Source organism: Arvicola amphibius, chromosome 6 (assembly GCF_903992535.2).
Source record: "Arvicola amphibius chromosome 6, mArvAmp1.2, whole genome shotgun sequence".
Classification (NCBI taxonomy): domain Eukaryota; kingdom Metazoa; phylum Chordata; class Mammalia; order Rodentia; family Cricetidae; genus Arvicola; species Arvicola amphibius.
The window spans coordinates 115,931,561-115,947,008 of NC_052052.2; the positions used below are offsets into that span (position 1 = coordinate 115,931,561).

The 15,448-nt window shown below is 41.7% G+C and overlaps 1 protein-coding gene across 2 annotated transcripts in view; it reads left to right on the plus strand.

The window, feature by feature from the left end:
* Heatr1 (HEAT repeat containing 1) overlaps nt 1-15,448 on the plus strand; it is a 46,521-nt gene that overhangs the window by 15,063 nt on the left and 16,010 nt on the right. For both annotated transcript variants that reach the window (XM_038332303.2, XM_038332302.1), the window contains exons 15-27: nt 638-849; nt 1,166-1,287; nt 2,074-2,265; nt 3,225-3,408; nt 3,551-3,687; nt 4,378-4,570; nt 7,799-7,968; nt 8,358-8,516; nt 9,829-10,071; nt 10,435-10,566; nt 14,321-14,424; nt 14,557-14,700; nt 15,307-15,425. In XM_038332303.2, the coding sequence (XP_038188231.1) occupies nt 638-849; nt 1,166-1,287; nt 2,074-2,265; nt 3,225-3,408; nt 3,551-3,687; nt 4,378-4,570; nt 7,799-7,968; nt 8,358-8,516; nt 9,829-10,071; nt 10,435-10,566; nt 14,321-14,424; nt 14,557-14,700; nt 15,307-15,425 (2,111 nt within the window). The remainder of the gene's footprint in view (nt 1-637; nt 850-1,165; nt 1,288-2,073; nt 2,266-3,224; nt 3,409-3,550; nt 3,688-4,377; nt 4,571-7,798; nt 7,969-8,357; nt 8,517-9,828; nt 10,072-10,434; nt 10,567-14,320; nt 14,425-14,556; nt 14,701-15,306; nt 15,426-15,448) is intronic.

Sequence of the window (15,448 nt, forward strand, 5' to 3'; positions counted from 1 at the left end):
TCCTCTGGAAGAGCAGCCAGTGCTCTTAACCATTGAGCCATCTCTCCAGCCCCATCCTCCATGTATTTTCTGTGTACTTTATAAATGCTTAGTGCCTGTGGGGGCCAGAAAAGGGTGTCAGAGTCCCCAGAAGTGGTGTTACCACTGGTTGTTAAATTGCCGTGTGGGTGCTGGGAGCATAAGCCAGGTGTTCTGGAAAAGCAGCCAGTGTTCTTAACTGCTGAGCCATCTCTCCAGCTTAGAATATGCATTTTTTTAATGCACAATGAATGTGAATCTTCACTGTCTAGTAGAGTTGAGGTTTCTGATGTAATATATATATTATATACAATATAATATATATTTATTAAAAATTTCCCCCTCCTCCCATTTTCCTCCCCCCCCCCCCGTAATATATTTTGTTACAGTTGGAGGTGTTTGTTTTTTGTTAAGATATCTGACAGGACAAGATTATTGCCTAGATAACTCCTTTGTTGGCATGGGCTTAAGGTTGTGTCTTAGTTGTCTCTGAGCAGTATTTTTCGTTAGGAGACCAGGCAGGCTATTACTAATTGAGCCAGAACAGTGTAATAATGAATTCTGTTGGTTTGAAGTCTCTAACATGTCTCTGAACCAAATGTGCTTTCATGTCTTCCAGGTACAGGGTGCTAGAGCTAGCAGCAAACATACTAATTAAAGAAGAGGTACTGAGTAAAAGCGATCAGTTGTCAAATCAGGTGGTTGTCCAGTTGTTGCCTTTTATGGTAATTACTAGTGATGACATAGAGTCTCCTGATATGAAAATTGCTATACATTTGTCAAAATCAGGAATTTGCTCTCTGCATCCTCTACTAAGAGGCTGGAAAGAAGGTGAGAAACAAGTGTTAGATAAAACAGCTGTCTGTTTCATAAAGAAGCAGTTAGAATTTGGTTGTCTGTTTTATAAAGAAACAGTTAGATTTGGTTGTCTCTGCTGTTTGCAGTTGTATTTGTTGTATGTCAGCATAATAGTCTTTTATTTTGACTAAGTGGCTCATAGACAGATTCAGACTTGTATTAAAAAGAAACATAAAAAGCAAACCTTTGAAGAGAACTAGTAAAAATTTTATCTAAATGTGTAACTTTACCCAATTCTTTATATGAATGCCACTGATATAGGGCTGTCTGTATTCGATTTTTTTTACAGCTCTTGAAAATGTTATTAGAAGCAGAAAGTCAATAGATATAATTGGCGTAGGAAATCAGAAGATGGTCCAGTTGCTGGCTGGCAATTTAAGCTCAGGAGACCGCTCTTCGATGCTGAGGCTGGTAGGTGTGCTGTCCACCTCTGCTCTGCACTTTGCTCTCATGCTCAGTAGGTGTGCTGTCTTTTGTTGTTGTTCCCATCTTAAACAAATACAAAGGTAGTTTTAGGTTTTCCTTTGGGGACCGTGACTGAGTTACAGCTCAAGCTGACCTGGAACACGCTATTGTAGCCCAGGCTGACCTTGAGTTCCTGATCTTCCTGCCTCAGCCTCCCAAGTACTAGGATTATAAGCTTGTACAACCACTAATTTAACATAGTCTACCAATTGTTTAAGTCCTTACTCTGTCTCTCTCTCTCTCTCTCTCTCTCTCTCTATATATATATATATATGTATATATATATACACACACACACACACACACACACACACACACACACACATAATTTTTGGACTAGTGAAAATACTTTGTTCTTTTTAATTTTCATTTTTTATAATTTATATTTAACATATTGAAGTCTTTTCATTGTTAGCATATTCAAATGAAATTAAAAGAAAATACTTTTATAAACCTTTTAATGGTGTTAGGTGTCTGATTTATTGATTTTTGTTACTGCTTGTATTTTTAAGTATGTGTTTTAAATGCATTTGATTTGTCAAGTGTGTTTATGTACATTATAATTTCTAAGTGTTTGTGCAGTTACCTAGTAATCAGTGTTTACTGCTTTTTTAAAGGCTTTGTGTTTCTCATCTCACATGATACATGATACATAGATCGGCCTAAGATAGGTAGAAAAGTTTGTTCTGGAAAGATCATGACTAACCAGTAACGGAATGCTTCTTTCCTAAGGTGGAAGATTTAATAAGTGCTGGGGAAAAGGAGTCCTACAACCTGAAGCAGAAAGTGACATTTCACATGATCATGTCTGTGCTTATTTCTTGCTGCTCGTCCTTCAGAGAAACCTGCTTTCCGTTTGCTGTTCGGGTGTTCAGTTTATTGCGGAAGAAAGTAAAGAAGCTCAAAAGCATCATGGCTACTGTGGTAAGGAGAGCAGTGTCTGCAGACAGCTGGGTGCAGAGTGCAGCACAGCGTGGGATCTAGCTGGGGAGTGGGAAGCAGGGTGGCCGTGGGTTTCAGACAAGGTGCTCTCGTGCTTTTGCAGCAGATTTATCCAGAACACGAGGTTTCCAGGTTGGAAGGTTTCGTGTCGTAACTGACTCCTCTCTCCTCTTTCTGTCAGTCCACTATCCAGGTTTCACGCATAACTACTCTGGTGATGACAAACTCACTCCCAGAGTTAGGGCTTGAAGAAAACTTGGTATAGTGTTTATTGAAAGAATATCCTTTATATTGAAAACAGTTGAGTGTCCTGGTAGGTCTGGCTGTCTCTGGCCTGCTGTCGTCTCTGACAGTGTTACTAAAGGTCCTGTTTCCATTTGTACCTGGTGTCCCATTTTGAGGTGATAAGATTGTTTTAATATCTGCTGTTTGCAGCAGTATTTTTTTTATTTATCTTCTAAACCTCAAAGGGCTGCCCATTACAGCATTTGCTAACTGAGTTGCACTTGTTACACTTTCTTCATATTTGTGTATACTCTCTGAATTTTTATAAATGCTAATTTTAGTTATTGTTAGTTAAAACTACGTGAACATGCTTCTCCATACTTTAAAAAGTGGCCCAGGTGAGCCTTCTTGGTGTCTGTCTGTTGTGAGGTGCAGCGGCTGGAGCTGTGTTTGTCCGCGGTGTTAGCAGGATAGAGCAGGTTATGTTTTACTCCGTGTAGGTGGTAGGTTGTCTCACATCGCTCTGTCAGTGCCTTTCTGAGGACTAGAGCATCTTCTCAGCTGCCGCCACTTATCCATCCATACACGCACGCAGTCTATATGCAGTTGTCAGTCCATCCCTACTAGCGCGTGCACATCTGCTGCCGTCTGCTTGTAGAGCACACGTTTGAACTCCTTTCAGGATGTGCTAGTTTCTGTGTCCGCTAATGTTTCAGGAAATCCCCCCCGAGTGGCACCTGGAACTGATGCTGAACAAAGGATTGCCAGAAGAGCTGTGGGCGCGCTATGTCCAGCAGCTCCACAGTGCTCAGAAGGTTACTATGGAGGACTCCATCTTACTGATATTTTCCCTGAAGTGTTTTATTTTTACCCTGAAGGCTCCCAAATCTTTTCCTACAGGTAAGGCACGATCATAAATCTTTAAATGTGATGCGACGCTGAGTTCTTAACTCCATAGTTCACCTTCACTTGAACGCAAAGCTCCCCGAGCGTGCTTGTGTAGGTTTCCCCATTGCTTCTCTTTGTCGCCATGTCCCTGCAGGTGCTACATGGTGGAATCCTGAGCAGCTAGACGACGACAGCAGATACTACCTGCACTTGCTCATTGGTGTCTTTGAACTGCTGCTTGAGTTTTCTGACGCCATGCATTTCAGGGTTCTGATGAGGCTTATCATGAAGGTACCTGGCTTGCTCCTCATAGGCATTCTGCTGCGGGTGGTGTAGGTTATTTTATTACTACAGTTCGAATACTAACGGGAGTGTATTTTGCAGCAGTGAAGAGTGTACTAACAAACATCCCCTCCAAAGCAGTATAGTAATGACAGCCAGGCAGCACAGTGAGCGGAGAGTAGCCCTGCAGCGTTCCCATGGATGGGCTAATGTGTTTAAGAATCAAAGCGGCCCAGTCTGTTCACGTTGTAAATGTCATTTGTAGATGAGAAAACTGTCCAAGTGTTGAAAAGACGATATCCAGGAGACACGGTCACTCGTGAAACTTATCCTGGGCTGTATTACCTCCATGCTGCAAGCAGTGTGCTCTTGTCCTTGTCTGACTCCCCCCTCCATGGTATTTATTATTGCCAGCACTGCTCACTTCCTCTTAGTGAAGTTTTGAGGTCCCGCTCTTGTCTTGTTTTTTAGTGTCTCTATCTTTTTTTTGTTTCGTGTTTTCAACTGTAAGGTTATAGTAGAGTTCTTGAATATCATTCTTGAGGGACATCCTTCTAGGTGGTTAAAATTCCAAATATTGAAGAAGTGATTCAAGGTACATGGCATTAAATCACTCATGTCCTGTTGTACATTAATGAAAAGATCTGGGGGCAGTTTGAGTAAGAACTGATTTCACTTTGTTTGCTTTCTTTTGATTAGGTACACTTACAAGATGTTCTTCAGGTGTTCAAGTTCTTTTGTGTTTTGTGGACCTATGGTTCTAGCCTCTCAAATCCACTTAACTGCACTGTGAAGTCAGAGCTGCAGACTCAGGCTCTTTACATAGGCTCTGTGATGCTTTCTTCTCAGAATACACAGTATAAGCAAAAGCTGGCATCTACTGCATCTCCAGGTATGACAAGTCACATTTAACCATTAAATTAGTATGTTATAGACGTACAGTAGATGAGGAAGTATAGCTTATACTCTTGTATTTGATTGCATAGAGGTAACATAATTTTTTAATATAATTGAGCCTGTGTGGGGGAGATGGTGCTGAGGGTAAAGGCACTTGCCATCAAGCCTTAAAATGACTTGAGTTTAATCCTGGCCCACATTGTGGAAGGAGAGATCTGATCCTCTGACCTCTGCACTCAGCACAGTTGTGACACCACACCACATACAGATACAAAAAATATCTTTATTTTTATTTATTCATAAAAAATATAATTTAAAAATGTAATAAGAAATTATAAAAAAAACAAAAACAGGTGTGGTGGCACATGCCTTTAATCGTAGCACTGAGGGGGCAGAGGCAGATGGAGCAGATGGATCTCTGAATTCAAGGCCAGTGTGGTCTACAAAGTGATTCCAGAACAGCTACACAGAGAAGGCATATATACTTTGTTTAGAAATCAGTATTTGAAGTTTCCAGTTTGGCATTACATGTTTTCCATCCTTTGTGTCGGAGGCAATGGGCGGCCCTCCATAATGTATGCCACTCTCTACAGACAGCAGGACCGGAGAGCGCCACTCTCCACTGGTGTCGCTGCAGCGGCTCTTGCTGCGCCTGCTCTCTTTTGATCGGTCTCTTCCCTGCATAAGTACTTCTGAAATTCTGCTGTCCCAGAACTTTTCAGAATACTTGAGGAATGCACTTGTTCCGTTTAGAAGCTTAACTCCTGACAGTAGAGTCTCAGAAGGCCTCAGTAAGAGGTTTCTTAGGCTAGCACCAGTCCTCACTATGAGCACACTGTTCTTCTAGACATTTCTGACTGTGAGGAGTCCAAGCAAAACTGACTGGCATCTTTTCGGGCTGTCCTGGAACTCACTACATGGTTTAGACGTACCTCACATCTACTACAGTAGCCCTGTTGTCTCGGCTCCCAAGAGCTGAAGTGATAGTTTGTGAGCCACCATGCCAGCCTTGTTGTAGCATATTTACAACACTCACAAGTGAAAAGTTCTGGTAGGGCTGGAGAGATGGCTCGGTTGTTAAGAGCACTTGCTGCTCTTTGGAGAACCCAGGCTCAGTTCTCCGTACCTGCATGTTGATTCACAACTGTAACTCCCGTTCAGTGGACCCGACACCCTCTTCTGACCTGTGGGCACCAGGCATGCACATGCTGCACATACGGAAACATGCAGTAATAAACTAGAAAGGCCAGTGAAAATGTATTGAAAGAATTGTGTCATATACATTGTTTCAATAGAAAGACATTGTAAGAAGAAGCTGTTTTCTTAAGATGTATAGATTTAGCATATTTGGGGTTCCAGAACTTGATTTAGACATGGTGCCCTTTGTTATAGCACTTAGACTGTCTCAAGTTTCACTTCACTATACAGGAAAGTTAGTCTTTTGGTTTGATGCTGTCCTTTGAGTGAATTTTAACTTTTCAGCTATTTGCTTCTAGCTTTGTTTTGTAAATTAACCTCGGGGCAACCAAGAAGGATTTGATTTATAGCTTCATAGTGTGAGAGATTTACTTGCAAGTCACTGGAAGCTTGCTGAGCTCTTCCTTGCATTCTAGAAGAGGAATATTCACGATCATTTCTATGCATGTAATATGAAAGGGCTTTTGATAGCTTTTTGTCCCAAATACATGCTTGTTTACTGAAGGAGGGTTCCACTGCATAGCCCTGACTGTCCTGGTACTTGATGTGGCCTTGAAATTCACAACAGTCTTTCTACCTTCACCATGACAATGCTAGGATTACAAGTGTGGGCCCACCCCTGACTAATACAACCTTTAAAAACCTAAGGAGGTGTATCTAATAGCCCCAAAGCCATCTCGTCAAAATTGCTGAATAGAGCAAGACATAAAATGAGAAGTTTTCAGATTTGTTCTGGAAAACCAGCATAGCATTGGAAGTTTACAACAGAACAATTATAGTCCTTATAGTCTGTGATGATGCTCTGTCCACAGTCCAGGACAGCCAGGGCTATACAGAGAAACCCTGTCTCAAAAAAAAAAAAAATTAATTAGTTGATTGATTGATTGATAATAAAAATAATAATCCTCATCAAAATAACATCAAAAGCTATCAGTTTCACTGCACAGTTACAGTTGAGGTGAGGGGCCGCTCTTGTTAAGCTCACTGCTGTGAATTTGCTGTCAGGAATAGGGAAATGAGTGGATGGGACTGATACCCTCCTGGGCCTGGAATGTTCTTGTGGGTGTTAATAGAATAGTAGGCTAACCATTAGAAAATCTAATGCCATCCTTACTCCTTGTACAAAAAAAGAAAATCCACCTAAAGTGAAGGTGTAACATAAAATTTAACTGGTATTAGATGAAGACAGGTGCATATGATTTCTAAATACAGAGCTTGATACTTTTTGAATGAGTTTTCAGGGTGGGCAGTACCTTTCTGAGCCAAAGATAAAAGTAGAAAAGCTTTTATAGACAAATCTGGGATATATGAGTTATATTTCAACCTTATCTCAGAAAAGGAAACAATAAAAACCCAGCCAACCAAACAATAACCCTAGAAGGAAAAAAATATAGAGAGATTGTAAGATTTCTGCACTAAAAATGAAGTCAAGTATCAGGGAGCCAGCTTTGGTTGGCTAATACCTGTAACCCCAGCACTTAGGAAGTGGAGGAAGAAGGAGCTGAAGTTTCAGGCTAGCCTGGACTGTATGAAAGCAACAACCCTGCACCAATCAGCAGTAATTTAAATATTTGCAAAGCACCCATAGTAAAAGTCAGTGGTAACTTCCTGCTGCTCCTAAAGCAGGGGTGGACTGGAAGCTGTTGCAGCGTTGTTGTGAAATCTTGACCTTCACTAGCGCTTGACAGCTTAAGAGTAAAAACACACTTTAGATACACGTGTGCCTATCGGGAAGCACACACTTGAGATGAGAGGACAGTTGACAAAGAAGGGATGTACCGGGATTGTTTGCATGTTTTGAGAAAACGTGGCCATTTTCCTGAAATAATTAGGCAGTGAACAGTCTTCAGAGGACGGATGTCTGAGAGGGAACCTTGTGTGTGTGTGATGGCCAGGATGGGGGTAGTGCCAGGGATGTTAACCAGGTGTCTTACAGGCCAGATGTGTGCTGTGCGAGGGAGCTGTGCTCCAGAAGGAGGCCTGTCACCGTGAACCTTTGACGCTAGCTTCTTTCCATTTCGTTTAGTGGTGCTGTCTCTGCTCCTCAGTCTGGGAAGCCCTGTAAAAGAAGTGCGCAGAGCTGCCGTTCAGTGTCTCCAGGCCCTCAGCGGAGTAGCCTCGAAGTTTCAGCTGGTGATAGAGCACCTGGTTCCTAAGGCGGAGGAGATCACTTCAGATGCTACCTATGTGGTCCAGGTAGACGACTGTCAGAGACGGTTGAGGCGGAGAGCCTATGGAACGGGAGCAGTTTGCTCGCTTCCTGTACCTTGTAGGGACCTGGGTGGATTAATCCACTAATTTAATTTGTGTCAGCAACTTCAGTCTTTTTGCCATTTTTTAAAAGGTCACATGTTGTGTTTCAATTGTGTTGTCCTTTTTCCTGCATGAAAGACTGATGTTCAGTCTCCACAGTGTTCACAGCTGTCGGATACTGAAATCCTTCCCAGTTGGTACTTTATTTGGAGAGAAATTAAAAGATGTAAGCAGTGTCCTGTCATTTAGAAAAGACTTCCATAGTTAAAACATTTAGTCCTTAAAGTTCCTTTCCTCTTTTGAAGACAGTTTTCTGCCTTTCCGGTACCTAGGATTTGGCTACGTTATTTGATGAACTACAGAGAGAGGAGAAACAGAAATCACATCAGAAGTTGTCTGAGACCCTGAGAAGCCTTCTTCACGGCATTTATGACTGCCCGTCATACATTGCAAAGGACTTGATGAAAGTGTTTCAAGACCTGAACAGTGAGGTACGAGTGATTGCACAGAGTGCAGTGGGTTATATCTTCTGTGTGACTTTCCTGAGAAGTAGCCGCCAGGGATGAGGAAGCAACTGTGTGCTGTCACGGTGAGAAGTTCTTCACCATTTGGACAGAAGAATTATGGAGGAAAGAAGGATTCAGGTTTCAAAAAGCACATATGAGTGCTCATTCATTTTAAATTCAGTATGTAATCTCATCAGCTTAATCTCAGAATAGGTTTTAACTTGTGTTCATTTTTTAAGGAGAAATCCTCTACAAAGGAATATGTTTAGAGTCTCTGAAACTGGATTTTTTTTCTTTTTCTCATTTACAAAATACACGGGTTCATGTAATTTGGGAGGGAAAAGCACAGCCTTCGTTATGTGCTCAGGGACACCTGTGACGTGAAGGAAATGTCTGCTCTGACCAACGGGGTTTTAACTCCCTTCTTTCCACACCTTGAATGTCCACGCTTCCCATTGCTCTTGACCGACTGCAAATTCAGAGAATTAAAATGGGTAAAATTCAATAAAAATTATTTTTTTCTTTTTCCCAGTTATCAGCCCTGAGTTGTCCCTGGTGTTTACAGGCTGACAAATTTCTTCTATAAAGGAGTAGATAGTGAATATGATCCTGTCTGTGAGGTTCAAATTTTCTGGTTCAGCCACGCTCAGAATCGAAGTGTTTGGGAGAAAAGTTATGCCATAGCAAACAGGCAGGCTTTTTTCTTGTCCTGATTTCCTAAAAAGCATATTCAGCATTATTTATTATGATTAACCTAGAGGTGACTAAAAGTTCTTAGAAAACTGAGACTAGATTATATGCACAAGTATGCCATGTTATACGAGGGGCTTGTGTGTCCAAGGTTTTGTCTGAGGAGTGGCTTATGGGCAGTGCTCTGTGGAGATCAAGAAACAGCTCTCGGGCTCTGGACCATCTTTCTTTCAGTTGCTCAGATCTGCCTCTGTGAGGAGAGCAGACAGAGGGTATGTAATCAGATGATTGTGGCTGTTGTCAATGAACAAGTTTAAAAGTCGGGGCATCACTGGATTTGTCAGAAGAGCCTTGATTTGCTGGCTTCTGGTTTAACTATTAAAGCCTTTACATACCTCATTTGAATCAATACTGATACCAAATTGAGGGAAATGCAGCACTTTAGCAAATGCTAACTATTGCTGTACTCATATTTTAGTTTGTAGTTTCTGTTCTTATTATGTATTCATCTCCTATAAAGAATGTAGAGAACTGTAGCTGAGCTGTGAGAGCAGACCTAAGCCAAACTAGCGCCTCGGTTACTACTGCTAACCTTCTCTGTCTTTAGACGGTGCTGGCCCAGCTGTTGCCTGTAGTGGAGCGACTCCTAGAGAAGGTGGAGAAGGAGCCCACAGCTGTCCTGAAAGATGAGGCCATTGTTTTGCATCTCACTCTGGGAAAATACAATGAGTATTCAGCTCCACTTTTACATAGAGACCCAAAGAGTCTAGACCTGTTTCTAAAGGCTGTGCACACAACAAAGGAGCTTCACCCAGGAATGCCAACCGTTCAGATTACTGCTCTTGAAAAGGTCAGTGGCTTCCTTCAGAAACTTAAGCTTGATCATGTATGTACTGAGTTGTAAATTGTTAATGGTTTGAACACACTTTTAAAAGCACGAGATATAGTCTACCTACTGTACAGAAGTTACATGCAGAACATTAAAAATAATTGCTTTTAAAAGCTGGTGAGATGGCTCTGCAGGTAAAAGGAGCTTGCCGTGCAAACCCAGCAGCTTGAGTTTAACAGTGACACTGAAGTGAGAGCGAGCCGACTCCCAGGAGTTCGCAGACCTCCGTGGTGCACAAGCGTGCGTCACACACACCATAAGGAGAGATCTTTAGTGGAGGCTGCTTACTGACGCATGGGTTTGTTTGCTTTTTCCTGCTCCTAGATTACAAAGCCATTCTTTGCAGCTCTAGTAGATGGGAAGGTGCAGCAGAAGCTTCTGTGTGTGCTGTTTGACTTACTGGTGAACTGTAAAAACTCCCATTGTGTTCAGACGGTTGGCAGTGTTTTCAAAGGGGTAAGTTGCAAGCTGTGATTTGTAAACGTTTAGTCTTTTCCAATTGACAAAACATATAACTACCCTGCATTTTACAGTGTCCTTTGGAGTCAGATTTCACCATTCACAATATTCATAGGAAAGTATGTGCTCAAGAGGTACAAACCCCACATCTTACGTCTTTGCCATTTATTTTTAGTTTTTGAATTCTTTAAATTTTTCATAGATTGTATAATGCATCTTAATCATACTTCTTTTGCCTTCCCCTGTGCCCCTACCAATATATCTCTTTTCCAGCTTCAAGTCCTTTTTTTAAAAAAAAAAAAAAAGAAAGAAAGAAAAAAGAAAAAAAAAAGAAACAGTCCACTGATTCCGATCAGTTCTGTCACTATGTAAATGGGTGTGGGGCACAGGCAGCCTGCCAGTGGCATCCCTCTCTCAGAAGCCATCAGCTGTCGTGGCTCCTCAGCCAGGCATGGACCCTCAGGAGCCCCTTCCCATTCATGCTTTAAATTTTTTTTTTTTTTTTAGTTTTTGAGACAGGGTTTCTTTTATGTAGCCTTGGCTGTCCTGGCACTCACTCTGTAGACCAGGCTGGCCTCGAACTCATAGAGTTCAGAGTGCTGAGATTAAAGGCGTGTGCCGCCACCGCCACCTGGCCTTCATGCTGAAATTTTTAGCAGGCGTGCAGGTAAGCACAGCTGCTGTGAGTTCGCGTGGGAGTCCAGCATTTCACAGCATTCTCCGTCTCTCCAGTCTTAGATGATTTCTGCACACTATCACAAGTTCCTCGCGCCTTGTTTGGTATGGGGCGGTCAGTACAGATGTCCCACCTGTGGCTGACATTCACAGTCATTTACTTTCAGTCTTTTGAATGTCTAAGGGTCTCTTGCAAAAACTACTGCCTTCTGTATAGGAAGCTTCTTGACTGAGCGCAGCACAAATGGTTCTAAAGGGAGAGTCCATGGTGGTGAGAGAGGCGTGGCGGCAGGCAGATATAGCAGGAAGCTGAGAGACCACACGTTACCATCCAAGTGCAGGACACAGGACAAACAAAGTGGGGCAAGGCTATTCACTTTTTATTATTGTTATATGAAGTATATATTTTTAATAAGTTAGGGCATATGGTTATCTTATTTTGGTTCTTACTCAGTAGGTATAGCTGCCTTTTTCATGAAAGGAATAGGGAATAGTGAGGGGCATGCTGTTGAACAAGGTGACCTTATTTTACTTAAATAGATATGTGATGTATAAGATGGAATTGAAACTGCTTGTTAACTTGTTTACGTATATTGAAACCTAGCTGCATTGGGGTGGATTATTCCATTTCCTGAATTGACTGAAATAGAGAATGGCAGGGGCAGTGAATAAAGTGATTGCCATGTGAGTGTGAGAAATGGAGTTTGTGTCCTGCATAAATTCTGCTGGGCATTGTAGCCCATCTTGTGCTTAAAAGACAAAAACAGGCTGGGCAGTGGTGGCACACACCTTTAATACCAGCACTCAGGAGGCAGAAGCAGGCGGATTTCTGTGAGTTTGAGGCCAGCCTGGTCTACAAGAGTGAGTTCCAGGACAGGCTCCAAAACAACACAGAGAAACCCTGATTTAAAAAAAAAAAAAAAAAAAAGACAAAAACAGGATCTTCAGAGCAAGCTGGCCAGGTAGACTAACTGTGTGGCTGAGCTCTGGGTTCAGGTGAGCGACACCTCAATAAATAAGGTGAAGAGCAATCAAGGAAGACTTTTGATGTGTATGTTGGCTCACTACTTGCACTTGCACACACACACACACACACACGCCACAGACACACAGCATGCATGCGACACCTCAATAAATAAGGTGAAGAGCAATCAAGGAAGACTTTTGATGTGTATGTTGGCTCACTACTTGCACTTGCACACACACACACACACACACACACACGCCACAGACACACAGCATGCATGCAACAATAAGGTTAATGAAATTCAGAGCTGGAGAGATGGCTTCCATAGTTAAGAGCACTTGCTCTTCCAGAAGACCTGGGTTGGATTCCCAGAACCCACATTGCTGTTACAGTGGTTTATAGCTCTGGTTCCAGGGCATCTGACATCCTCGTCCTGCTTGCACAAACACCAAGCATATAGGTCTTGCACAGATGTGTATACAGGCAAACACCCATATACATAAAGTAGTTAATTCAAAAAATGGTGAAATTATAGTATCCAGATTTAGTTCTCAAATATTTAACAGATTTTTCTCCTCTTTTTCTTTGCGGAAGTATTTTAAAGTAAGTCTAGAACATTTAATTTCCATCCCTATGCATGTCAGTTTTCACCTTTTAAAAATGGCCATTTTCTTGCCGGGCGGTGGTGGCTCACGCCTTTAATCCCAACACTCGGGAAGCAGAGGTAGGCAGATCTTTGTGAGTTCAGGGCCAGCCTGGTCTAAAAGAGCTAGTTTCAGGATAGGCTCCAAACTACAGAGAAAAACCCTTTCTTGAAAACCAAAAAACAAACAAAGCCATTTTCTCACAATAACTACACCATACCTGAAAAAAATGACAGAATTCCTTGACATCATTTAATACTCAGACCATAGTCATATTTTAATGAATGTCTCAGAAATACTTTGACAGTTTTTTTTCTTTGAATTTGGTCTAAATATTTACTTGTGGTGGTCAGAACTTTTGGGGGAAAAAGATTTCTTGTTTCTACCCCATATCTAAATAGTCTCTTTGAGTGAGAATCTGTTATTCTTTCCAGTTAGTGAGAAATACCTGTTTTGGCATGTAGAGCCAGGGTGTTTTCCACAGAGGGATGAATGCGAAATTGTGAGATGCCTGTAACAGAGATCCAGGACCCCGTAGAAAACAAGTGTGTGCTGGCGAGTGTGGCGTTAGCTTTGGTTGGAACCATCCTCCCTCCTGCTTTTTCTTGAGGTAACATCAAGACAGTGGGAGGGCAGGATGGTTGCAGAGTTAGGGTGCCATTCTGGCCCTTCTGTAAAGAAACCCTTTTCATGGGGCCACCTCTGCTTCTCGTTTTCATTTTAAAAAAATAGGGATAATTAGGATCATAGAGATGGCATTTTATCAGACTTTAAATATAATATAATGATAGTAGATTCTTTTCAATTGAAACACAGCCAAATGGGACCATGATAAGACATTTAAAAGGTTGTGAAAGGGAGCTTTTTACTCTCATTACTCCATCTTCCACAGTAGACTATTGCACACATGAAATATTTGCAAGCCAGAGGTTGATATTCCTTTAATCCTACTTGGAAGAGTGAGGCAGGGTGATTACAAGTTCAAGGCCAGCCTAGGCTCCATACTGAGACCCTATCTTCAAAAGTCCAAAACCAGACAAACCAAAGAAGACATATTTTCAAGCACACCATATCAGCTTAAGATAAGCTCAGTCTTGGCTGTAAGGCAAGTGTGATTATCAGAACACATCTTTGTACTTAGTGACAATGAGTCCGCAGCATATGGTGAAATAAGCATATGCTGAGATGAGTAGATTCCAAGATACCACAGTAATCTGTTCAACTGAGTATTTGAGTTTTCATCTTGAATAATGCATAAGAAGTCAGTAGTAGTGTCTGTATTTGGGGGTTGGACAGGCGTAATGACATAAACATGGACTGAAATTCTTTCATCAACCTGTGTAGTCCTGTTTATTGCAGTAATGTTTTGATCTTATTTTGAAGTTGATAACTTAATTATATTACAACTATTGCTGTAATATTGTCCCAGTGAATTATATCACTAGACATTCTTTCAATATTTCAGATTTCTGTTGATGCTGAACAAGTCAGAATAGAACTGGAGCCGCGAGATAAAGCCAAATCTTTGGGCACAATTCAGCAAACAAGAAGGCAGAAAATGCAGCAGAAGTAAGAGCTCTGAACACACCAGGGGGCCTACTCCTGTTCCTTAAGCTCTGGCTGCTCTAATCATGACTTGTAGAAACCCACCCATTTTGCATAAACTTTGCATTTTCAGTCTTTTTTTTCTCCTCTGTCCAGAAAATCACAAGATGTAGAATCTGTCCAAGAAGTTGAGGGCCCTTACTGGCAGAGAGTCACCCTCATCCTGGAGTTACTGCAGCACAAAAAGAAGCTCAAAAGCCCTCAGATACTGATTCCAACTCTCTTTAACTTGCTGTCAAGGTAAGGGTCTTTGGTCTGTGAGATAATAGGGTGGTAGAAATTTTGCCATGTTGATTTATCTCTTTTGGAATACTCTTCTTGTTTTAACTGTCTGTCCATTAAAGGAAGTTGTACTGCAGTTGAAATACTGAAGAATGGTTTTAGTTACCTGTTATTGATTTCCATAGCTGGCCTCCTGTGGTGTGCGGTAGTTGGCCCCGTCTGCCTGCTTTCCTACTTAACTTCCAGTGCCGTATCTGGGCCGCCTCACTTGTATTTTGAGGATGCTATATGACACCTGCTAGAGTTTAGTTGTAAGTTATTAGCGAGCACAGCTGTAGAGGTTTGCCACTGAGTTGAGGAGTGTGCTGGTTTTACAGTAAAGTAGCTCTCCACATTTGTTGGACGGTTGTGAGTAGGTTAGTGAAAAGAAAGTACGTGGAGAGGAGAAATCATCTGATCTGTACTTTGTTATATGAGAAAACTAGAGTTTAAAACCTTGCATATGAGACTGTTAAACAATAGGCTTTTCTTTATTCCTTATTGAATAAATTCTGGACAGTGGTCACTAATGTGACTGGATTAACTTTTACATTCCCAATTATTTCTCTTCTGTGGTTCCCCAAGGTGTTTAGAACCTTTGTCATCTGAACAGGGAAACATGGAATACACTAAACAATTAATTCTGAGTTGTTTGCTCAACATCTGCCAAAAACTCTCCCCAGACGGTGGCAGAATACCTAAAGGTATGTACTTGGCAGAGGGGCAG